The 25094-nt window shown below is 33.2% G+C and overlaps 1 protein-coding gene and 1 long non-coding RNA gene across 8 annotated transcripts in view; one reads left to right on the forward strand and one right to left on the reverse strand.

The window, feature by feature from the left end:
* The window catches only part of PTPN12 (protein tyrosine phosphatase non-receptor type 12), an 86180-nt gene that overhangs the window by 41011 nt on the left and 20075 nt on the right, over window positions 1-25094 (forward strand). For 4 of the 7 annotated variants that reach the window (XM_033862927.2, XM_033862928.2, XM_033862929.2 and 1 more), the window contains 9 exons: window positions 2094-2189; window positions 2987-3025; window positions 5733-5804; window positions 9475-9534; window positions 11350-11492; window positions 14260-14326; window positions 17022-17099; window positions 17200-17298; window positions 23834-23919. In XM_033862927.2, coding sequence (XP_033718818.1) covers window positions 2094-2189; window positions 2987-3025; window positions 5733-5804; window positions 9475-9534; window positions 11350-11492; window positions 14260-14326; window positions 17022-17099; window positions 17200-17298; window positions 23834-23919 — 740 coding nt within the window. The remainder of the gene's footprint in view (window positions 1-2093; window positions 2190-2986; window positions 3026-5732; window positions 5805-9474; window positions 9535-11349; window positions 11493-14259; window positions 14327-17021; window positions 17100-17199; window positions 17299-23833; window positions 23920-25094) is intronic. The other 3 variants (XM_073809596.1, XM_033862930.2, XM_073809597.1) reach the window with 3 other exon arrangements.
* Window positions 1-25094, reverse strand: part of LOC141279515 (uncharacterized) — a 65260-nt gene that overhangs the window by 39459 nt on the left and 707 nt on the right. Inside the window, exon 2 of the long non-coding RNA XR_012333894.1 lies at window positions 6691-6889. This is a non-coding gene — a long non-coding RNA (uncharacterized lncRNA). The remainder of the gene's footprint in view (window positions 1-6690; window positions 6890-25094) is intronic.

Raw genomic sequence — 25094 nt, forward strand, 5'->3', positions numbered from 1 at the left:
TTGTTTCTTCTTTTACATTGAAGACTTATAAACACCTTGCTGATTGCTAAATCTTCTTGTTTGTCCCCTTGAGTTTAGGTACACAAATGTACATGGTCATTTCTGTTGTTGAACCATATAGGTTGTTTCCAGTTTTTCTTGATGGTATTATTGTAGTGAACATTGTTTTTCTTTTTTTAATTTATTTATTTAATCTATTTATTTTTGGCTGTGTTGGGTCTTCATTGTTGCCCACGAGTTTTCTCTAGTTGCGGCTACTCTGCGTTGCAGTGTGTGGGCTTCTCATTGCGGTGCTTCTCTTGTTGTGGAGCACGGGCTGTGGGCACGCAGGCTCAGTAGTTGTGGTGTGCGGGTTCTAGAGCGCAGGCTCAGTAGTTGTGGTGTGTGGGCTCTAGAGCGCAGGCTCAGTAGTTGTGGTACATGGGCTTAGTTGCTCCATGGCATGTGGGATCTTCCTGGACCAGGGCTCGAACCTGTGTCCCCTGCATTAGGCAGGTGGATTCTTAACCACTGTACCACCAGGGAAGCCCTGAACATTGTTATTCTTTTGAATAATTTCTTAGAATAAATTACCAGGGCTGGAATTACTGGGTAATACTGATTTAAAATTACAGAATATAAACTTAGATTAAAAACTTTTGGCAATTGTCACTAAGTTTCAAGTGACAGCTGAAATGCAAGATTAAATATAGTCTTTATAGATAACCTTTTTTGGATACTCTGATCAAAAGCAGTCAAGTTTTTAACATATTTATCAGCAGAGAGAGAGAGATTCAAACTGCTACTTGAGTAAATAAAGGACAGTTTTGTTCTGTTAGTTATTCTGTGCTTTTCAATCTTTCTAGTTATATGGCAGTATAATTTCAGTTATTTTATATATGGTATTTATACATTTTTTTAAGGTTCTTTTTTTTTTTAATTAAAAAAATTATTTACTTTATTTAGTTTTGGCTGTGTTGGGTCTTCATTGCTGTGTGGGCTTTCTCTAGTTGTGGCGAGTGGGGGCTACTCTTCATTGCGATGCATGCGCTTCTCATTATGGTGGCTTCTCTTGTTGTGGAGCCTGGGCTCTAGGCACTCGGGCTTCAGTAGTTGTGGCATGCAGGTTCAGTAGTTGTGGCTCGCAGGCTCTAGAGCGCAGGCTCAATAGTTGTGGCACACTGGCTTAGTTGTTCCACGGCATGTGGGATCTTCCCGGACCAGGGCTCGAACCCGTGTCCCCTGCACTGGCAGGCGGATTCTTAACCACTGTGCCACCAGGGAAGCCCCTGTACGTATCTTAATATAATATTTTGTTGAGAAAAATATTAAGGTGGTAAGAGTTATATGGTAAAATTAATATCTATGTCAACATTGAACAGTCATGGTTTCAAATAAAAACTGTTTTTACTAAAAAGTCAATTTTACTACAGTTATGGCAAAACCCAAAACGAATAGGTTAAACAAAAATTAACACGTAGGTAGTTCGTTCTTTCAGATATTATTGATGTTTATGTTCTTTAATAAGGACATCTGTTAAAAGTTCTAGGTTTTAATTGCACTTAATAACACTGACTCACTGTATGATTCAATTATGTGCTGGTTTAGTATTTTAGTCCACTATTTTGTTTGATATATTCTTGGGTTTACTATTAGAGTATACATAGCAGGTGCTTAAAAAACTTTAAGTTGAATAATTAACTAAAGGTAGTTATGGAAGAATCTAGGTAAGAAAGAAGTTAGCTATTCCAGTATTATCTTTTAGAATTGATGCATGCTTTTATGTTTCTGCTAGAGTTAGCTTTGTTGCCTAGGTACTAAGGCTTTTGTTTTTAATTCCTAGGTAATTAATAATTTTAAAATTAGCACAAGGAGGTTTAATTATGAATTCTGTGCACCATGTCTAATAATTACTCAAAAGTAGTAACATTTCATCAGAAGCTGAAGTGAAATATATTTCGCCATGCTTTTATGTACTATTAAAGAAAAATTACTTGGGAATGGTTTAGGCGAAAACAGCAGTATTACTAATAAAATTTGAAAACTTAAAATTTAGGTAAGGAAATATTTTTGTTAATCATAATAAATATGAAATTTGCTTTTAACCTTTTTAGGGTGTTTATGGGCCAAAAGCATATGTGGCAACCCAAGGACCTTTAGCAAATACAGTAATAGATTTTTGGAGGATGATATGGGAGTACAATGTTGTAGTAAGTATTACATGTAATGACATGACTTTTGAGCCATAATGATATGTTAATTATAGCTAATGTTTATTAAAAAGACAGCAACTGATGGCTAGGATTTCTCATTAAATTTTGACAAACTTGTCGAAATACTTCAAGAATAGGGTGTGATAATACTTTGAATCTTGTCCTATGTCAGTACTAGTAAGACAACTACCAAATAAGATAGACTGATAGATGAGTGGAGGGAGAGCTATGTGATAAAAACAATTATTATGAAATGTTAATGGTAGAGAATAGATGGTGCCTATACAGAGTTTACTGTAAAATTATTTCAACTTTGCTGTATGTTTGAACTATTACATTATAAAATGTTGGGATGGGTAAGCAAATGTAATAACCTTTATGATCAAAGACAGTTAAATACCTTCAACCTTGATAATTTTATTAAATGTATGTAAAGTATTGCTATTTTATTGGGTAAATATCCTGAATGCACTATTTTAATATTATGTCAAAAGATAGAAATAAGTCTATAAGCTTCAAAAAATTTAATTCAAATCAAATACATCATGTTATTTGAAGCCAATTTAATTTGTTGATATTTAGTTAGTTAGCCCTTTACTTCGAAGGAATGATTTTGATCATTTCTTTAACTCAACCTACTTTTTTTTTTCTGACAGGCCAGGCATACTTTTGCTCAGAATAAAAAATAATTCTTGAAATGTATATTTTATTGAAAAAACAAAATTGTGTTTTAACTGATATATTCTTTATAACTGATATATTCTTTATCTCATCCCACCCCCACTTCTTTTTAGATCATTGTAATGGCCTGTCGTGAATTTGAGATGGGAAGGGTATGTATAACTATTAACACTTAAAATAATTGTGGAGTATTCTTTTTATTACTTCATTTCTAGGGATATATATTCCTGGTCTTTTATTATACTCTTAGCCCTAGTTTTTAAAATAGTTACTTCTTTTCTTTTTTTGTGTTCTGCAGTTGCTTTTATTTCATCAAAAGGAGCCAAATAATCCCCAAGCACATAAACTTTTACATTTTATAAATACATTTAATAGATTTTGTACTGTTACTTAGTAGTCTTCAAATATTTAATGGTGGTGTAAGTAGAACACTTTTTATGGATTGAATAAAATTGAGCAATAAAAATGAATTCAGTAATTCTGATTAATTTTCATCAATTTACAATTTTAATATTCTGATTTCTGTCTGCCAATACCACTACATTTTTGTAATGTTATCTCCAAAGAGAAGAAAATTCCTTAATCTGAAATTTTTAACATTGGTAAAAACTCTGTCCACGTGAAATTAGTTTCAAAACCATTGTGATCTCCTGCAGCATCAATTCTTAAGTCTTCATTTTTAAGTGTGGGCTTCTATAAATGTGAGAAACAAATCAAACAAATTATGTGATGATTTGAAGTCTCCTTATACAAAGGTAGTTCATTAGTTAAAGTAAAAAGTCATTTTTAAGTTGTAAAACTTATTATGAAAAATTTCAGTAAAAGATATGTTGCATAAAGCAAGATAATACATCTTTCAGTTATGTGAGATGTTATGATGTATAAATCATTGGAAAACTTTATTTTTACTAGTAATTTTTGTCATTCCGCTCAACCATATCATTTACAAATAGTGGAAGTATTAGCAATATTGGACAGAAAATGAACAGTCTAAGATTAGAAAATAAACAAACTGAGAAAGTAATTAAGTAATTGTAATTACAGTACAAACTGTTAAGTAATTATCTGTTTAAGTATCGTCAGTATGTACCTCAGTACCATTACTATTAATCAGTGGTGTTAGGAAACTTAAATTTCACCTTCCTAATTTTTTTACCATTACTTTTAAGATTTAGGCTTTGTTTCTCTTCATTCTATTAATAGGCTCACACTGTATATCAGTAATAATACTTGAAAAATTAAGTTGTATTGCATGCAGAAATTTTTGAAGCTAATGTTATTTTGATTCATAGTGTTTTGTTAGTCAGTTTTGTTGTTTTGTCAGTTAGGGCTATGAATTTGTTTGATAACCTTGACTTTGACTTAGAATGTGACCTAATGGAAAGAGCACAGGTAATAAAATCAAACAGACCTACACTTTACTAGCATTTGGAGCATGGTACATTGAACTGTCCCCTCTGAGCTTCAGCTTCCTCATCTCTGAAACGAATGATAAATTATTATAGATTATGTATATATGATGTTTAACACATTATTTTTGGTATCAATTGTAATTAGTTCATACCTGAAATATAAATACCAATATAATCATTACTCAGTTATTGCTCGTCTGAATGAGGGGCATGTTAGTCACAAGCTTTCATTCTTACTAAGTTAATCTTCTATAAATTTGTTTTCTGTTTCAAGATGTTAAAACTTTACTAGGCAAAACAACAAGAAAAAAAACCCGTCAATATAATTTAATTTTATCATTTTCTATAAACTTCTACTGGGAAATGAAGTTTGTGGCTTTAAGGCTTCTAAAATATTAATAGTATTTACTCTAAGCTAAACTGACATACTAGGCAGTTCTACTTTGTTGCCCTGAGAGCAGTATTGTCAGCTTACAGTTAATTCTAGCCTATAGGTAACAATTCCACTTATTATATATGGAACTATGAGAATTTAGTAAGAACTGATGTATTTCCCATGCCAAAGGTTTATTTTAAGCTAAATTGTCATTTAAAGGGTTTCATTTTATTGGGTCTTGGTAAAATTGCATCATTTCTTGCATCAGAATCACTGGATTCTCTGTAAAGTTAGGCTTTCATTCACTTACCTAAGTTTCTAAAATGATGGGACTTGATATTAGAAACCAATGAAAATTGAATATTCTACTATTTCTATACTTGTTTAAAATGGGAAAGTAAAAGGGGAAACTGTTCAATTACACTTCCTAGAATCTCAAAAGTGGATAGTTTAAATAATACATTATTCTTTTATAGCGTTCCACCAGTGGAACATTTGAAATAAACTCTTATTTAGTACTTGAAGCAATCATATAAGATAAGGATTATTATTCCCATTTTTACAGGTAAAGGAACTAAAGGTCAACCAAACAGTAAAATTGCTACTTGCAAAATTCTTCGGATACCAAGTGGAGTGCTCTTTCCACGATGCCACAGATTTTACACTTAACAAGAATTCAGCCAGTTATTATAGAGATTGTCATTTTACAAGCATTAAAACTTGCCTGGCAACTTTTTATACTGAATGGACCTCCTTGTGCCAGGCACTTTTTTTTTAAGCAATTTTTCTTTTTCTAGAGGAGGATCTTTGGAATCTACTCTATATACCAAGCCGGTAGCAATGAACAGTTTATACACTTATGTTAATAAGGTTCTTATGACTAATCTTGGAGAGGTCATGGTAGCCCACCTTTATGGTTAGTTGGGTAAGTCTGAGAGCTCCTAGCTCCTTGCCTATTGATGGCAGTTTTTCTGTTTTCTGGGAAGGAAGAACAACCTGAACGCAAAATATTTGTTAAAGTTCAAGTAAAACAAATGATCAATTATTTACTAACTTTTTTTTGGAAAACAGAAAAAATGTGAGCGCTATTGGCCTTTGTATGGAGAAGACCCTATAACATTTGCACCATTTAAAATTTCTTGTGTAAGTACCTATTTTTATATACATTATTTAATCAGGTAATGAGTATGTTCGACTGATAATTAAATTATAATATGGTATGAACCTGGTTTTATATAAGCCAAGCCTTCAATGTTTTAATGTAAATCTACACTTAATAAACAAACATTAATAATAATGTTTGTTTTTATACTGCTTTTAAACTAAGAAGCTTTGAGAATGACTTTTCATAAACGTATAATTTCCTTGTACCTTATTTTGTTAATTCTGTGTTATTCTTTGTATATAAGTTGATCATAAGTGTTATGTATCTAAGAATAAACGAATAACTGCTTTGAGTGATCTATTTGAAAAGTGGTATATAAAGTATTAGTTTCAAATTCAACAAATAAGAAAGATCGTTGATGACGGAAGTATAGTTTATTATGTTAATCTTTCATATCTATGTTATTCTCCCCAGAATTGTTATAATTATGTACAAAGATGGGTTTGAGAACTTCCATCCTGAAAGTAGAGGTTGATCTTTTATGGCAGAAAACTTGATATGAAACTTAAAATATATACCTATTTGATGAGCTGTGGAAGTGAATTAAATTCAAGTTCTAAAACTAACAACACAAATCTGAGAAAATGAATTAAAAAACAAAAACAGTGAAGGAACAACAAAAAAGAAGTAAAATATAAGCTTTAGAATAGAACCAACAATTTGCTTTAGGTTACACATGAAGGTGTCTATTTTAATCACTTGAAAGAAATATACTGTCTTATTTACTCAACTCAAAATACGATGATTAAACATACATGAAAATTAAATAACTTCCCTATATTAGTCATGGTTTTCAAGAGAAACAGAAGCAGTAGGATGTTTATATATAGAGAGAAAGAGGTTTATCATAAGGAATTGACTCACATGATTATGGAGGCTGGCAAGTACAAAATCTGCAGGGGGAGGGTGGGCAAGCTGGAGACCCACGAGGAGCTGATGCTTCAGTTTCACGCTGAAGAGCAGCAGCCTGGAGACCGAGAGCTGATACAATAGTTCTAATCCGAAGGTGGGCAGGCTGAGACCCAGGCAAACTGATGTTCAGCTCCAGTCCAAAGACGGTCTGCTGTAGAACCAAGAAGAGCTAATGTTACACATGAAAGCAGTCTCCTGGAGAATCCTCTGACTTGGAGGAGGCTGGTCCTTTTTTTCTATTCAAGCCTTAACTGATTGGATGAGGGCCAGCCACCTTAGAGAGAGCAGTCTGCACTACTCAAAGTCCACGGATTTAAATGTTAATCTCACCCCAAAACTCCCTCACAGGAACACCGAGAATAACGTATGACCAAGTATCTGAGCACACCATGGCCCAGCCAGGTTGACACATAAAATTAACCATTACATTACCCATCTCATAATTGCTTGTTTTTGACTTTGTTTTCCATGGTTAAATGAAATATAATTTCTATGATTTTACTCGTCATTGGTGAATTCAAGAAGTCCTTAATTTTATGACTTATTTGTACTTAGGACTTATGAATTCCTCTGATGCTACCAGAAATTTAGTGCTTTCTAGGTTTATGCAGAAAAGGACTCAGGCTGTTTTACACAGTCTCCTTTATAAATACAGTGTGATTTTTGTAATGTTAACTGTAACTCCTAGTTAAATGGCCTGGATTTAAAGTATAGTCAATACTCTAAAGTCCTGGTTAGAATTAACTGTTTGTGGATTAAATTTAAAAAAATTTTAAAATGCTACTGCATTTCATATTGTTTGGAATGAATAAAAACCAATACATAACCATATTGTACTCCAGTGAGGGACCACTACCCCTTTACCAGTTCAGAAAGTATTCTACAATATTAAGTCCCTAGACAGTCCAGGAAACCTAGTTCTGTGCAGCATGGTTGTGTTGAACATTTGTAAATTTAAATGTAATAAGATAATTGTAATGAATGTCACAGTTCAAGTGACCACATATAGTGATTAATAGTCAACAACAAAACAACTTAAAATTTTTTAACAGTCGGGGATCAGAAATAGTAAACAGCTTATAATAATGAATAGAGAAAAGTAAGAAATAGTTTATAATTTGGAAAAGATGAATTGACTTTTTGGGTTGGTTTTTCAGTTGCACTAAAAGGTAATTTTTAAAAGTCCTCTTGATAAGAGGTTTGATTTGATTCGTAACAGCTGGTTTGATTTGTCAATGATGGAATTAATCCATGCTGAAGAAGCAAAATTTTTCTTTCAAAATGGAAAGTAATTTGTATGGCATGTGGTTGTTTCAGACAACTCAGGATTCATTATCACTGTTGCAAACAAAAAATCAAATTTATAAGTAGAAAGCAAGGAAGTGAAAATAACCATAGTACGTGACTTGACTATACTTGGCAATCAGAGTGTTTGAGACTGAGACAGGACAGTATCAGGAGCTCTCTTGGTTTGGGGATGAGAAGGAGGGTAAAGTGTTGGTGAACAGTGGGGAATGGGCAGGCTGGAGCTCAGTAGCATGTTGCTGTGTGTAACCACTTAGATCAGATAGCAGCACACTGTCCATGGGTCAGTCTAGCTCATTGCCTGTTTTATGAGTGAAGTTTTATTGGAGTACAACCACACCCATTAATTTATATATTTGCCTATCACAACAGCAACATAAAGTAGACAGAGACTTTATGGCCCACAAAGCCAAAAGTATTTATCTCACCTTTTATAGGTGAGAAAAGGTTAAGTCTTGGAACAATATTTTCATTTGTACTCTGTTATGATGAAAATAAAAACGTACTTTCCTCTTAATGTTATTTTAAAAATATATATATTTATTTATTCTGGCTGTGCCAGGTCTTAGTTGAGGCACGTGGGACCTTCATTGCATCATGCAGGCTTCTTAGTTGTGGCATGCAGACTTCTTAGCTGCAGCATGCATGCGGGATCTAGTTCCCTGACCAGGGATTGAACCTGGGCCCCCTGCATTGGGAGCTTGGAGTCTTACCCATCGGACCACCAGGGAAGTCCCCCTGCAATGTTATTTGAAAAGTTCAAAATAAATTACTATGGTTTAAAAAATTAAAGCAGGAATAATACTGAATTTTTTTTAATTAATAAAGCAGCATACCCTGTTGTTCTTGACAGTCGCTGTCCTACTCTGTCTGTAGTTTTAATTAAAAAAGCAAAAAGAATAGTTAGCTTTCTAATATATTGACAAATGATAGTAAGAGACTTTTAAAGTGATTATGTTGTCATCAACCAAAATAATAATTTGGGATTTTGTGAGTGCATCCTTTTCCTTCCACATTTGGCATCCAGTTAATTCAGAGTTGAGTGTTAGGTAGAGAAAATCAAGCTTAATGGAAAGATAAAATGGTTGAAGATGTTTGTAGGTACTAAGGAGTGACATTTTGTTTGTAGGTGTTATTTCTGTTACATGATTCTGGGGATGGTTGTCACTTTGCAAATATTTTGTTGGATGATAGACTCCTAGCTAAGTAATTGGTTAACAGACACTTCTGTTTATAAATAAATAAATAAATAAAACCTAGATAACCAAATTGATGACTTCTAGAATGTTGTTTTTATAATTATCAGGCATACCTGGAATTTTAAAGATTAATTGCATATGGTGGACTTTAAATATGAGGTTATTGTTTGTTTTGGTGTGTATGTTTTTGTTTTAATGTTCTACTGACTCACAATCGTTTCCCTTTACTTAGGAAGCTGAACAAGCAAGAACAGACTACTTCATTAGGACACTCTTACTTGAATTTCAAAATGTAAGTATTTTCCATTTAGAGATAGTTTCTAAGGATAGTTTTTAAAGAGAGGATATATATAAATAGTATACTATCTTACCTTACATAGTTAAGGAGGTTTGTTGATTTTTTTAGTTATATAGTTACATTTACATTAGTTACATTTTGAGCCTTATGTTTTATCAGTTAAAGTTAATATAATTACTTACTTAGAACAACTTTCCCTAAAATAAATTTACTGTATTTGGAATAGTTGGTTTCTGTGCTGCAAATATTTTTCCTCTATTGCAGTAAACAGATTATAGTATTATTTACATAATTATTACCCACTTTTACTAGTTTACAATTTTTTAGAAAGAGACAAGCCACTATTAACGCTAAGTCTTCATTTAGATATAACTTGTTTTCACTGGAGGCCCATGACTTCAGTTTCAGAGCTATATAAAATGATAATTTCTCCAGGAAGGAATCAAAGAAAAATCTGATAGACATTAGAGAATGCCTATCAATTCTTCCTCAATTTCTCTGTTTTTATTATCTTAAATTTTAAATCACTATAAGTAATTAAGCTTGGCCATGACACTCATCATTCTTCCCCAAACAGTGCATTGTAAGCATACTTAACAACTCCTTCCTGTTTATAAGTAGACATGGTTCCAGTACTCTTAGCAACCCTTGACCTGACTAATCATTTCCCTTTAGTTGAGTCAATTATTATCATTTGGCTGCTATTTTTAAATCTATAATATTAATTATAGATACCTTACTGAATTTCAGTATTGTATCACGCATTTCAATCCTCCTAGCTTCATAGTGGTAGGTACTGTTATCTCTGTTGCCCATAGATGAAGATAAAGAATCTTTGAGAAGTTAGGTAGCTTACCTGAAGTTATTCAGTTAATGGCAGAAGTAGAATTTGAATACAGTTTTACCTGAATTCCAAGCGGTGCTCTTTCTATTAAACACCAGAATAGCCATTCTCAAAACATTCTGATGTCAGGACTCTTACATTTTTAAAAACTGTTGAAGATTCCAAAGAGCTCTTGTTTCTGTGGGTTATATCTTTTAATATTTACTATATTTGAAATTAAAACTGAGAAGTTTTTTTAAAAGCATGAATATACAAGCAGACATTCCATTACCTTTCCAAGTGATGACATCATCCTAAATCATATAGCCTTGAGAAGACTCTGCTGGATACTCATGAGAGAATGAGAATGAAAATGGCAAATAATACCTTAGTATTATTATAAAAATAGTGTGAAACTCACAGATCCCTTGAAAGGGTAGGGAGATGGGTGGCAGCCCACACCATAATTTGAGTAGGTTTGGGTTTGGACAAGTTCGTTTCTAATTTTCTTTTTGGTTTAAATAGTCTATTAGTATTCTGATTACAATAGATTCTAAAACAATGCTTATAGTATATTGCTCATCCATTTAATACTGTAGATTAATTAAGTAGTATACATAGTATAATGGTTAAAGTGTAGGTTTAGGAAGTAAGACTGCCTGCTTTCAGATCCCATATCTGTCACTTGCTGTGAAACATTGTGCATGTTATTCTTTCTGTCTCAATTTCCTTACCTATAAAATGAGGATAGTATTAACAATACCTTCCCCATGGTGTTACATGGGGATTAAGTAAATTGTTACATGTGAAGCCCTTAGATCAATACTTTATACATGATAAATGTAGGCTATCATTTTTTTAAGGAAGTGCTAAATATGAATTACATCTCTTAGAAATGGCAGTAAAGTGAGATTTGCAGCTTTTCTGTATGCTTTAAAATTTGCAAGTGTATCTTCATAATGGCTGAATTTCTGTTATTCTTGAAGGAATCTCGTAGGCTATATCAGTTTCATTATGTGAACTGGCCAGACCATGATGTTCCCTCATCATTTGATTCTATTCTGGACATGATAAGCTTAATGAGGAAATACCAAGAACATGAAGATGTGCCTATTTGTATTCATTGCAGGTACAGAAAAATTTTCTAAATATTTAAATACTTTGAAATATAGGTGGCATTATAATATGGGTAATGTATGATATTTTGAAACCTAAATTTTGGAATTTCATTAGATAGGTCATTAATGGGTTTCCAAATAGTAAAAGCTATTTGAATCCTGAGGCAGCTTTTCTTCTCTTAATTTTTATTTTACGGTCAATGCTTCTAAAAAATTTAAAACCATAGTACTTATAAAACTACAGTTTATCTTTTTAAGTGACTTATATCTCATTCACATTTGTTATAAAAAGCATCAATGAATGAAATTTTTCAGACTCAGAGATTTACTGGTTAATTAGTTAAAAGATATTAGTGGAGATGGAACACCAAAGGTAGTTTTCTTAGCCATGTGGTTGGATTGTGATGCCTTATATTAGTGAAGTGAAAGGGCTTCTTTTTATTTATGGGCCAGAAAGGTGGCTTGCTGATGGAGATGCGGGAATAAGTTAACAATCTGGTTAATTAAAATTATTTTTCTGTAGTTAATTCTGTGGTTAGTTGACTTTTTAATTAAGTAGTTAACTGGTTAAAAAGATCTATTTAATTATAGAATTAAAAGATAAAGAAATTGCTTTGGCTTAACTTCTTTACAAGTTAGTTGAAATTATTTCCTGTTCTATTAATATTGTCCAGTCAATGTTCATAGTTCATAAATCCAATTTGATAGGAAGATTTTCCTTTAAAAAATAAATTGATCATTTAATATTTTTGAACCAAACTAGTATGGTTACTGTAGTGACTTAGATAGCACAAACATAAAAGGAAGAAGTCACTCACAATCCCACTAGAGATGACCACTGTTAAAATTTTAGTGTATGTGCTTTCAATGTGTGTATAGTATTTTTTTTTTAAGAATGTTTCCCCATTTCATATATTATGTACATCTTTCTAAGTCATATAAATTTTCTTCTGGAATACATTATGACTGCACTGTATTTTATATTTAACCTCCATTTCTTGGCATTTCATTTATTACCCCATTCATTTTCAGCTATTTTAAACAACAATTTAAATATCCAGTGGCCAATCTTATGGTGAAATCGTTGAACACATCTGTAATTCATTAGAATAGATATCTAAAAGTGGGATTTCTAAGTTAAAGGACATGAACCTTTTCATACCTTTAGTATATATTTAAAAATTTGTTATCCATAAATTCGATGCTCATTATAATTAAGCATACCACTGCTGGTTTGTTTGTGGGAATGCCCATTTCCCCATATTTTTCCCAATACTTTTATCTTTTTGTTTCAGTGTCAGTGTGACAGGCAAGCTTTTTTTTTTCTTGGTCATTTATATTCTTTTGTGATTGCTTGTTTGTTTACTTTGCCAGTGATTTTCATCTCAGTAATTATACATTATGAATTCTTTATATATCTTTATATGTTGAAGATGTTAATGTGTAGTCATGTTGTAAGTGCTCTGGTTTTTCATGGTTTTTATTCTGCCTGTGTTTTACCATACATAATTGTGAATATCTTCATTAACGATTTGTGTACATTGACATATGCTTAGAAAGTCCTTCCCTAACACAGTAGTGCGTAAAAATACACTTGTAGGTTTTTTTAAACATTATATTTTTAATGCATCTGGAATATTTCTGTGATTAAGATAAAGGGTAAGAATCTAATTTTTGCTTTAACTTTCCCTGTACTATTTATTGAATGGTCTAGTCTTTCCGCTTTAATTGGAGAATCCACCATTATGTAATAAATACTTGAATATACTCAAATCTGTTTCTGAATTTTCTGTTGTGTTGCATTGATCTGGTTTTCTGTGTCTCTGTAATATCACACTTTTAACCATCAAGTTTTAAATGTATATCATTTAGCCCTAGTAACTGTTAACTCCAAAATTTTAGAAACATTCTGATGTGTGGAATTGACAAATACATCAGTGGTTTAAAATTAATATTATTAATGTTTATTTTTAAGACCTTTTTAAAAACCATACTAAGTTGCTTATAATGTACTTTATCAGGAATTCTTAGATTACATGTTTAACAAACTGCTGATACTTCTAAAAGTTTCAAAATACACATTAAAGTGCTGCCCAACTTTTTTTCTGCCTAAAATTATTCTAGTGATGTCAGTAACATCTTTAATTACTCATGGTGATTCTCAATACTTAAGTGCATATGCCTCCCTCTAGCTGAAAATCAGTTGCTTTAAAGTATTTCTGTCATATTTTAAAATAACTAACCTGTGGTATTTTACTTTACATTCTCCAGGTTCTATTAGTTTTTCAGGAGATTAGAGAGCATTAGTGGCTTTTGTTTCTTTGGTGAAATCACTGCTGGTGTTCAAACCAGTTTCTAGGGCTTGTAGCATTCTTCGTCTTTCCTATACCTTTTGCAATTGAAATGATGTAGTTTTCTCCTCTACTCTAAAGCACCAGAGCCATCTAGAACATAGTATAAATTTATATCTGCAAGGTATTTTGTTAGCTAGACAAGGTTTTCTGAGGCAGACAGACTTTCAAAGTGAAGGCTTCTAGGTATTCTGTGAGTTACTTTTGGAAGTTCCTTAAATTAAATGAAAACAAGATATAAATCTTAATGTTAAGGATGTTTGCCATGCACACTCTTTAAGTTGTAGTTTGTTTACTAAATAAGTAGAATTTTGTCAGATTTCTTAAATGATTTTTTGCTTCTGAATATTAACATGTCCACCCACATGTATTTAACGGTTCTTTTACCACAAAAATCAAATTGTTTTTTCAAATTTTATATCTATAGTGCAGGCTGTGGAAGAACAGGTGCCATTTGTGCCATAGATTATACGTGGAATTTACTGAAAGCTGGGGTAAGAATAATTTTTATGTATCATTATATCTAGTTGATCTGTTATGATTTTCAAACTTGATAATTAATTGCAGTAAATTATAGCATATGTTTTGTTATACATATGTTACTTTTTTAGAAGTAGCTTTGCTATGTAAGAGATAAAGGCAGTGAAAGGTATAAATGATGCATATTACCTTGAGGTAATACACTGGGCAGCAAGATAAACATATTGTCATCCATTTGTTCTGGATGAATTAATACCTACATTAGGCATGTAAACTCTGCATTGACTTTTCCAAATACAGCACTCTTGTTGCCTTTTATATGTATTCTATGTATAAGTATAATCAATTCAGTAAATATTTATGCCTAACTGGAAACATTATATAATATGGTGGTTAAGAATGCTAATAACTGCAGCCAAACGTCCCAGATTAAAACTCTGGCTCTCTCATTTACTAGCTGTGGGATCTTGGTCGATTTACTTAATCTCATTGTGCCACAATTTCTTTATCTGAAAATGGGAATCATAATGTTAATAACTCAAAGAATTAAATAAGTTCTTGAGAAAGTTTGTAAAGTTCCTCAGTACTATGTGTGACATGTAGCAAGTGCTAAATTTAGTGTTTGTTTCTCTTACTATCCCTGGTATTATTGTTGCTACCAGTACTATTTCCAAGAAATTGGGTTTAATACTATTGAGAATATAAAGACATAGCCCTCATTACAGATTTGAAAAGCACAAGTCTCCTCATTGTATGTAGATTTGGTTTATTTGCCGGTTCTATAGTATGTTTATTTTCTGTACATTAGGGAGAAGCTTTTATTCTTCATAGCTTTATAGTTTCTATGAATTTGTCAATCTATGTCATATAAAATAGGAATAATAAAATATTTAGTTTCTTTTTCCTTCTTTCTTCCTTCTATTCTTTTTTTCCCTGCCTTCGTTCCATTTTTCACTTTTGCTTAGGGAATATTTAATTGTTTTTAAAATTTATTTATTTATTTACTTTTGGCTGCATTGGGTTTTCATTCCTGCACGTGGGCTTTCTCTAGTTGCAGTGAGTGGGGGCTCCTCTGCGTTGCAGTGCGCGGGCTTCTCATTGCAGTGGCTTCTCTTGTTGTGGAGCACGGGCTCTAGGCACGCGGGCTTCAGTAGTTGTGGCTTGTGGGCTCTAGAGCACAGGCTCAGCAGTTGTGGCTTGCGGGCTCTAGAGTGCAGGCTCAGTAGTTGTGGTGCACGGGCTTAGTTGCTGTGTGGCACGTGGGATCTTCCCAGACCAGGGCTCAAACCTGTGTCCCCTGCATTGGCAGGTGGCCTCCCAACCACTGTGCCACCAGGGAAGCCCCGGAGTATTTAAATTTTAAACAGTTTTTCAAAAAGCCCTCTGTTAAATTTCATTTTTGTATTCCCCCTAAACAAATCATCTCCTAACACTTGTATGAAAATTTTTAAGTGAATAAAAATGCTAGATTTTAATACATTTTAACATAAAAGTCAAAGATTAAAATTGGGGGGGCTTCCCTGGTGGCGCAGTGGTTGAGAGTCCGCCTGCCGATGCAGGGGACACGGGTTCGTGCCCCGGTCCGGGAAGATCCCACATGCCGCGAAGCGGCTGGGCCCGTGAGCCATGGCCGCTGAGCCTGCGCGTCCGGAGCCTGTGCTCCGCAACGGGAGAGGCCACAACAGTGAGAGGCCCGCGTACCACAAAAAAAAAAAAAATTGGGGGGGCAAGAGGCATTTGGTTGAATACTAGCAAACAAACATCTTGTCATTTCAAAAGTTGTGTATTTTGAACACAGTCCCCATTTGATTGAGTTTGACATAACATAAATATAATCTTAAGCCTTAGTTTAGGAAATGATATAAAAATCTTCTGGTGTATATAAAGACTCCCAAGCAGTGAATCTGGAAATCATGTTTAACTCTTCTGTCTTATTTATCACTCCAAAATATTCTTGTTGATCACCAAGTTCTAGTAATTCTGCCTCAGAAATGTGCCTTAAATCTACCTTTCTGTTTTTTTGGACTGCTTCAGTAAGCCTCCACCAGTTTCTCCGCTTTTCACTCTGTCATCTTCCCTGCTACAAAAGTTACCCGAATATCAGATCTGCCCTTGTCATGGTTGCCTGTTGCAGTAGTTATAATTCCAGATGTACAAACGAATTGTCTAGGATGTTTCACAGTCTCCAGAGATGTAGCTCTCTTAGCTGGTCATTATGTAGCCAGCCCAGGAAACACTGGCCTCTAGAATGTGTTCAGACTCTATTATGTTTGCAGTCTGATGCCAAGTAGCCTTATTTTTTCTCCTGCTTTGAATTGCTCTCCTTCTTTCAGTCTTTTAGTCAGTTTTATCTACATCAAGCTTCTCAATTCCCCAAATAGATTATACATTTAATCCGCCATGCTTATGTATATTTCACTTTTCACTCACACACCAGTGTTAGTCACAGCATGTTTATTCCCACTGTACGGCAACCATACGTTGGCTGGACATTTATTTGTTCACGTATCTAGCTCACTAGCTTGAGTGCTGAGTGTCAAGATTCGTTCTTGACTAAGCACAGTCTCTGATGCATGATAGATAGTGCTCAATAAATTTTCAGTTACCCAGCACGTATATAAGGTCTGTGTGAAAAGCTGAGTTGAAGACTATTTTACTGTTTTTTCTGAACAGTTGTCCACAGTTCATGTTTTAAATTCTTTGTTTTAGAAAATACCAGAGGAATTTAATGTTTTCAACTTAATACAAGAAATGAGAACACAGAGGCATTCTGCAGTACAAACTAAGGTATAGTTTTTTGTTTCACTTTATAAACTATATTTTTATAAATGCCTTCTTATTTTTTTTAATGTCTTTCCCCTTGTTTATCATTTCATCTCCCTAATAGGAGCAGTATGAGCTTGTTCATAGAGCTATCGCCCAACTGTTTGAAAAACAGCTACAACTATATGAAATTCATGGAGCCCAGAAAATTGCTGATGGAGTGGTAGGTATTCTTCACCTATTAATTCTAGAAAACTTTTAACCAAGATGTGATATTTAGCTTTTTAATTGCCATCTTGTGTTTTATCTGAGAATATCCGTTACAGTTATTATTTTTTTTTAACTTTGATTTTTTAACTCCTTTCCTTCTTCCTCTTTGAATCTCTATTGTGATGGATATATAATGACTCCACTACAAGTTAAATAATATTCTAAGTAAAATATAGTTATGAATGTAGATCTCAGTCAAAAGTTATATAATTCAATATTGTTTCAAGTGTAAATTACTTTTAACAAATTAACTGCATTTTCCTCTCTCCCCTTCCATCCAACCAAAGTAATTCTAAGTTGATTCTACATGAATTTTGTTTTGTTCTTGGTCATGATGATATAAAGCTTTGTCATTATTTTGTACGTGCTTTTTAATCATGTAGAAATATAGGACCATAATTAGGTCCCTTTGGGGCTTGTTTTACTTCACTGTCATTTTAGCGTTAGAATTTATTGGATATTCAAACTTTTGACCTGACAAAAATACTCTTTTCTCACAGTGTTCTCATTTCTGCCTCTTTTTAAAGTATTTCTCTTATTTCCTCTCTATATCGTCTTATCCTTGAAGGTATCAGGCTGTTTTTTTGGATGAATTTCTTTACATCTTTATTATTGAATCTAAGATGACTATCGCATGATAAACCAATTTAGCCTCAATAACTGAAGTAAAATGAGGAAATTAGTGGCAAAATTTATAACCACTGTTTTCCTTTTTCCCCTTTGTATGGTTTTGGTAATTTCCAAGGCTATTAGAAATTTCTTGGTGTTACAAATGAGAGATTTGTTAACCAAATGCTTACCTCAGTGTGTTAAAATAATCTAATATTAATCCATGGGTTTTTGGGACAGTGTATTTCCTTTATTAGACAGGTGATAGTTTCAGATTTTTAAGATTCATATGTGACCTCATTCTTATTTCCCTTGTTAACATAGAAATCATTTTACAACTATGCCTCATATTATGATCTCTCTTTTCCCTTTAGTTTAACTAAAGCCTGTTATAACCTGTGCTCAATGAAGCCAAATATTTTATAATATAGAATAGAATGCTTATATACTACTGTGTGTAATTTTATCTAAATTGAGACTCCTTTAGTCTTTCAAAAGCTAAATAGGCTACTTTTTCTTTAACCTTTAATTGAAAAATACTTCTGTTTTTTTCCATAAATGCAATATTAATTTCAAAGTTAAGGTTCTTATGCTTCAGAGTTATACCATTTCCTTATTTCTAGAAGTGAAAAAATTTTTTAATGTATAGAAAAATTTTTTTTTTTTGATTAATTTTTATTGGAGTATAGTTGCTTTACAATGTTGTGTTTCTGCTGTACAGCAAAGTGAATCAGCTAGAAAAAATTTTAATTAATTTTTATGGAGATATAATTGACATGTAACATGTTACTTTCAGGTGTACAACATAGTGATTCAATATTTGCATATATTGTGCAGTTATCACTACAGTAAGTCTAGTTAACATCCATCATCATACATAGTTACAGAATTTTTTTTTTTTTGTGGGGAGAACTTTTAAGATTTACTCTCTTAGGAATCTTCAAATATAAAATACAGTATTATTAACTACAGTCACCAAACTGTACATTATAGCCTGTGACTTACTTATTTTATAACTGGAAGTTTGCAACTTTTGAGCCTGTTTCACCCACTTTGGGCCCCACCGCCACCACCACCTCTGGCAAGCACCAGTCTGTTCTCTGTATCTATGAGTTCCGTTTTTTGTTTTTTGATTCCACATATGAGTTCATACAACATTTGTCTTTTCTCTGACTTAGTTCACTTGACGTAATGCCCTCAAGTTCCATTCATGTTGTTGTAAATGGCAAGGTTTTATTCTTTTTTATGGCTGAATAATATTCCTGTGTGTATGTGTGTGTGTGTGTGTGTGTGTGTACACACTACATTTTCTTTTCTTTTTTTTTTTAATACCACATTTTCTTTATCTGTTCATCAGTGCACAGTTGGGTTGTAAATGATGCTGCAGTGAACATGGGGGTACATCTATCTTTAGTTAGCGTTTTTTATCTTCAGTTAGAGTTAGAGTTTTTGTTTTCTTCAGATAAATATGCATAAGTGGAATTGCTGGATCATATGGTAGTTCTATTTTTAATTTTTTGAGGAACCTCCATGCTGTTTTGTATAGTGGCTGCACCAATTTGCATTTCCACCAACAATAGACAAAGGTTCCCTTTTCTTTACATCCTCTTCAACACTTTTTTCTTGTCTTTTTGATAATAGCCATTTTGACAGGTGTGAGGTCTCATTGTGGTTTTGATTTGCATTTCGCTGAAGGCTAGTAATGTTGCACACCTTTTCATGTTCCTGTTGGCCATCTGCATGTCTTTTTGGAAAAATGTCTATTCAACTGATCTTCTCACTTTTTAATCGACTTGTGTTTTTTTTTTTTTTGGCTACTGAATTATATGAGTTCCTTATATTTTTTTGGATATTAACCCCTTATCAGATACATGATATGTGAATATTTTTTCCCATTTAGTAGGTTGCCTTTTCATTTTCTTGAGGTTTCCTTTACTATGCAGAAGCTTTTTAGTGTGATAATACCACTTGTTTAAATTTGCTTTTGTTGCCTTTGCTAGAAAAAAATTTTAAGGCAATGTTCAATGTTGTATTTTTAAAGGTTTTAACTATATTTCCAAAAAAGTGTGAAAAATATTGCATTACTCTCTCATCTTCATTTTTCTCATTACCTGATTTTTCTTTTTTTTAGGTTTTATTCGTAAAATTAAACTTCCTTTTTACTAGCCTGAACTCCACACTACAGTTACATTTTTGTTATAGATTTTTTTCTAATAGGTCAAAGGTTTACAAATCCCTAAGGAATACAAGAAAAATCATACATTATATGAGATTAGATGAAATAGCATCCAATAGCAGATAGTGGTTACTTCAATCCTACTTTCTTATCTCATTGCCTGGTTATATAGGAGCCACACACTACATGTTTGCATGCTAACTGAACTTAAAATATTAGGTTATATCCTTGTGTTTTGTTAAAGCTGACATGATGACTGCTGAATTTGCCATTTGTACAAGATGTTTTTTCCTATTTTGCAAAAGGGAAAAACAATTTTCTATAGAATCCATTCTGAAAAACTATATTTTATGAGAATAAATATTTTGCCAAAGGTTGTGTACCATAATGTCTGGTACTATATATCTCAATGGATGAACGGATAAAAACGTGGAAGGACAAGTGGATAGGATAAAAGATAGCGTATCATTCTAGATAACTTCTTAATGTTTTCCTCTTAAGAAATCTTATTTTCTAGGTACTTTAAAATATAAATGACTGTTTTTATAACATGTTTATATATGGTTAGAAACCATAAATCCCAGTTAGAGAAAATGTAGGATCTAAAAATTTGGGGAAAATTATCTTAGAGCTGTGTGGTTGAGTAAAATGATTTGAAATATCTTACTTATCTTTCTGAACCTATGCTCTGAAAAACAATCATAAATCTCCATTTATTATTTCTCTGACAACTTAATTTAGAAGTAAAGTTAAGGAACTTTTAAAAAAGCTCTTAAAGCTCTATGTCTCAAAATTATTTTTGTAGAGATTTTAGTTTGAAATGCTAATCAGCAATATGACTCTATGATAAATGTTATTTGTTAGAGGTATTTACAACTAAAATCACTTCTCAGAGTAGAAGATGTAAAGAGAAAATTTATTTTGGAATCCAGTAGCATTTGACTTGGGATTTAGAAACACCTCAGTAAGCAAGCATCTCTAAGGTATGCGCACATGCCTTTTTATCTTGTATATAAAAGATACTACCACCAGTTTACACCAGGATTTTCAGTTCTAGGGTGATTAACAGCAACAATAGTTTGTGTTATGGTCCTTCTGTTATGCTTGTGTTGTACATTTTAGATGTGATATTACTGAACTCTGAATTTTTTTCCAATGTAAAGTTTTTTTAAAGCACCTTGTTTTAGTATTTATTTTGTTCTGCAGCTGATAATATATCCTTATATATTTGATAATTAGGTTCTGATTTTTTTCTTTTGTGGCCCTTGATAAAGCTGTTATGTGGAAATATTAATACACAAAAAATATTAATACACTTTAGCAAAATGGGTAAAGGTGGTCGAAAGTTTAAAAAGAATAGCTTTAGCAAGCTCTGCTTTAAACAAGAGAATACACTAGAACCTAATCTCCAGTAGCTTCTTTAATTTCTAAAATTCCTTTCAACTTCAAAAGTTGGTGATTGTTTTAAGTGGTAATAGAAGCAGCCAAAGAGCTGTATATATTAGGACAAGTGTGGGGACAAAAGCTGTACATATAAGAGGATCAGAAGATATAAAAGTACAGCAAACATTATTGTAGGTAAAAACTAGGAATCCAAGAAGAACATTGTTTTATTCTCAAGTCCAGTGACTAGGAGGTTTTGTTCATGCTGTGTGGGGGCAGTGGCTCTCTGAGTTGTAGTTCTGCATTACCACATGGATTCCTTTAATCATATGAAATTCAACATGCTCAAAAATCTTACCTCCCCCAGAAGTTCTTTTCCTGTTTTGTCCCTTTCTGTTAATAGCTTTCATTCACCCAGAATGAGGAATCATCATGACACCTTCTTTCCTTTGTCACATGCAGTCATTTGCTTAAAATACCCTTACTTTCTCTCCCTGTTCCATACTTCCATCCTCTGTTCTCTTTTATTTGTCAGTGTCTTATCCACCCCTTAATGCCATTCGACATGCTACCTTAATGTTTTCAACTTCTTAATATTTTCCCAAGTATATTCTTAATATTCTCACCTATAACATCTCCTTTCTCTGATTTCATAGCTTCATTGTACTGATTTTACCATTTTATGGTTTTATTATTACCCTTTCACTTTTTTGTTTGATGACTGTACAGTTCTTGAAGTTAAGGGCTATGTCCTTTACATTTTTGTATCCTTTCCAGTGCTTACTGTTCATTGCCTTTCACATATAGATCCACAATGCCTTACCTCTGTCCCAAAATATAAAATGCACTGAAAACCTACCGTTGGTTTGTGTGTGTGTGTGTCTGTGTGTGTGCGTTTGGTATTTGGCAGCAAAACCTGACTTGACGTGACATGAGGCTGTTTATGTTGAAATTGTAAAAAATTGATGTGTTTTTGTAGGTTAGAAACAACAGTTCAGTCGAAGCAGTTTCATATGGTTCACTAATCTTTCTTTAACCTACTTAATAAGAATATTTATAGATTTTGGTACAAAAATATTAATGAGTGTTATTATGGGAATATGATTGTTTAATTAATAGAAATAAGCACATGAATCGCTAATATGTGAGAGGAATCTTTATGATGAGAGTAGTCTTTAAATTCTGGTAATATCTGAGGATCTAAAAGTGTGATAACAAAGTCCTGATTTACTCGAGGCAAAACCAGTTTATACTTGTTGTCTAGGTGTAAAAGCCCTGATATGGACAATGAATTATGTGGTTATCCTATCTATAGCAGATATCCCTGCAACAGATGCCTCCGATTTGATAGGCAGCTGTAATTAAGGATGCAGGCTTTTAGTCTCATAATGTAACTCTTGTTTTGGTCAGAACAAGATGCATAGTAAGATGTGTAAGACACTTCTAATGCATCTGATATTAGGAAACAGGGTCCATTAAAAATTGCTGTGAACTTGAGGTCTCTGTTTTCTATTGTTGGGAGTACTTAGTAGAAAAGGACACTGGCAAGAAACAGTTATACAGACAAAGAAGATGCCATGATGGATATGGTAGAAGTGTCTTGTGACTTAAAAAAAAAAAAAGTCAACTACAGTTTCAGAGTTCCTTAATTGATTATCGTATATGCAAAGATGGCTTTTTTCGTAAAATTATCTGAGATGTAGGCAAGGGTGAAAACCTTCTTGTCTTCTGGCCCAGAATTGACATAGCCTAGCTATATAAAAATGAGGTACTTTCTGAGGCTGAAACTAATTCAAGACAATGTTTTATATAATAATTTCACATCTCCTCTATTCACAATCCTAAATACAACCTGAGGTTCTTATAGGTTGTATAAGAACTGTATTGACTCAGGATCATCCCTTTTAAAGTAGTAGGTAGCAACAGGAGTCTCAAAAAAGTCTGGGAAAGGTGAAGGATATAAGACTTACCTTGGTTTTTTTCCCCCTATGTGCACATTACGAATCTAGTGGTAGTAATGCCTGAAAAAAAGATCATCTTGGATCTTTATTTTCTTGGGAAATCTGTTTCTTAACAGTAGCATTTGAAATATGTTGAAATGCTGCTCGACACGGTTGATTTTCTTGGTAACTGGATATGGACTGTTTTTTTGATATTGTTTTTTCGGGCTTAAATGTAGAGGACATAACACCTATTTTATTATTTGGCAAAATTAGCATTGTTTTAAAAATTCACAAGCCCAATAACAATTTATTTGAAACATGAGGAAGGAAAATTATTTTTCCCCTAACTTTAATGAAGCATTTTTTTTTCTTGGCAGAATGAAATTAACACTGAAAATATGGTCAGCTCCATAGATCCTGACAAACAAGATTCTCCCCCTCCAAAACCACCAAGGACCCGCAGGTATTGTACGTCACATTTTCTTTGAAAGGATACTTATCTTTTACTCATTGTTACATAAAACAAAAAAATTCTGAATATTTCTTAGTTTTATTTTATAAGTTTTCTTATCATTCTTTTGTTTAGTATGTAGCATATGTATGGCAACTGACTTTTTTAATGGTGTACTGTAAAAAATTCTTTTCAATTTAGATAAAATTTCAGTAGTATACTATACCAGAACAGTGAGCATAACCATGAATTGACTATAGCTCATCTTTTGGTATGTGGTACAACTAAAATTTTAGCTATTCCTAAGATTTATTTGAGTTTTCTAATGACTGAACAGGTAATATGATTGTCAAAAATTGTATGCCTGTTAAAGAGGTTATGTGAAGATGTTTAAAAATATCACTGGCAAAGCTGAGTTTATTTCTTTCTAGATTTTCTTACTTTCATACCAAGCTCTCATTTATAATAGTTAAAATCAATATATATTCCTATCCCCCTTTTTCCCTCTTTTCTTTCAGGGTAGCTAGGTCAGTTAGATGGTAGTATGGAAAGAATATAGATAGAGTCAGAATGATTTAGTTTCAAATCCTTTTCATCCACTTACTAGCTCTGAAGTCGTGAGTAAGCCACTTAATTTATTTGATCTTGGGTTTTTTGTTTGTTTAAGTATTGTCCTAAGAATTAAATGAAATAAAGTATGTGAAAATGCTACATGTAGGACCTGGCACATACTTGGTCTTCACTAAATGTTGGTTTTCCCATTACAATGTGGAGTTAAGATTGAGTTACTGGGGGCTTTCCTGGTGGCGCAGTGGTTGGGAGTCCGCCTGCCGATGCGGGGGACGCGGGTTTGTGCCCCGGTCCGGGGGGATCCCACATGCCGCGGAGCGGCTGGGCCCGTGGGCCATGGCCGCTGGGCCTGCGCGTCCGGAGCCTGTGCTCCGCAACGGGAGAGGCCACAGCAGTGAGAGGCCCGCGTACCGCAAAAAAAAAAAAAAAAGATTGAGTTACTGAATTATTTTTAAAAGGAGACACAGTGGAAGATAAGTAATAAAACTGTTAGAATGACTTATACTGTGTCTTGTCTCGAGCATAGATCTGCCCAAACTGATTCACCTTCCCTCAAAGTAGGACTTCCTTTGTATAGGATTCACCAATTTTTTCCCCTTAAAAGTTTGATAGAAGTT

The sequence above is a fragment of the Tursiops truncatus genome, chromosome 9 (genome assembly GCF_011762595.2).
Source record: "Tursiops truncatus isolate mTurTru1 chromosome 9, mTurTru1.mat.Y, whole genome shotgun sequence".
Lineage (NCBI taxonomy): Eukaryota > Metazoa > Chordata > Mammalia > Artiodactyla > Delphinidae > Tursiops > Tursiops truncatus.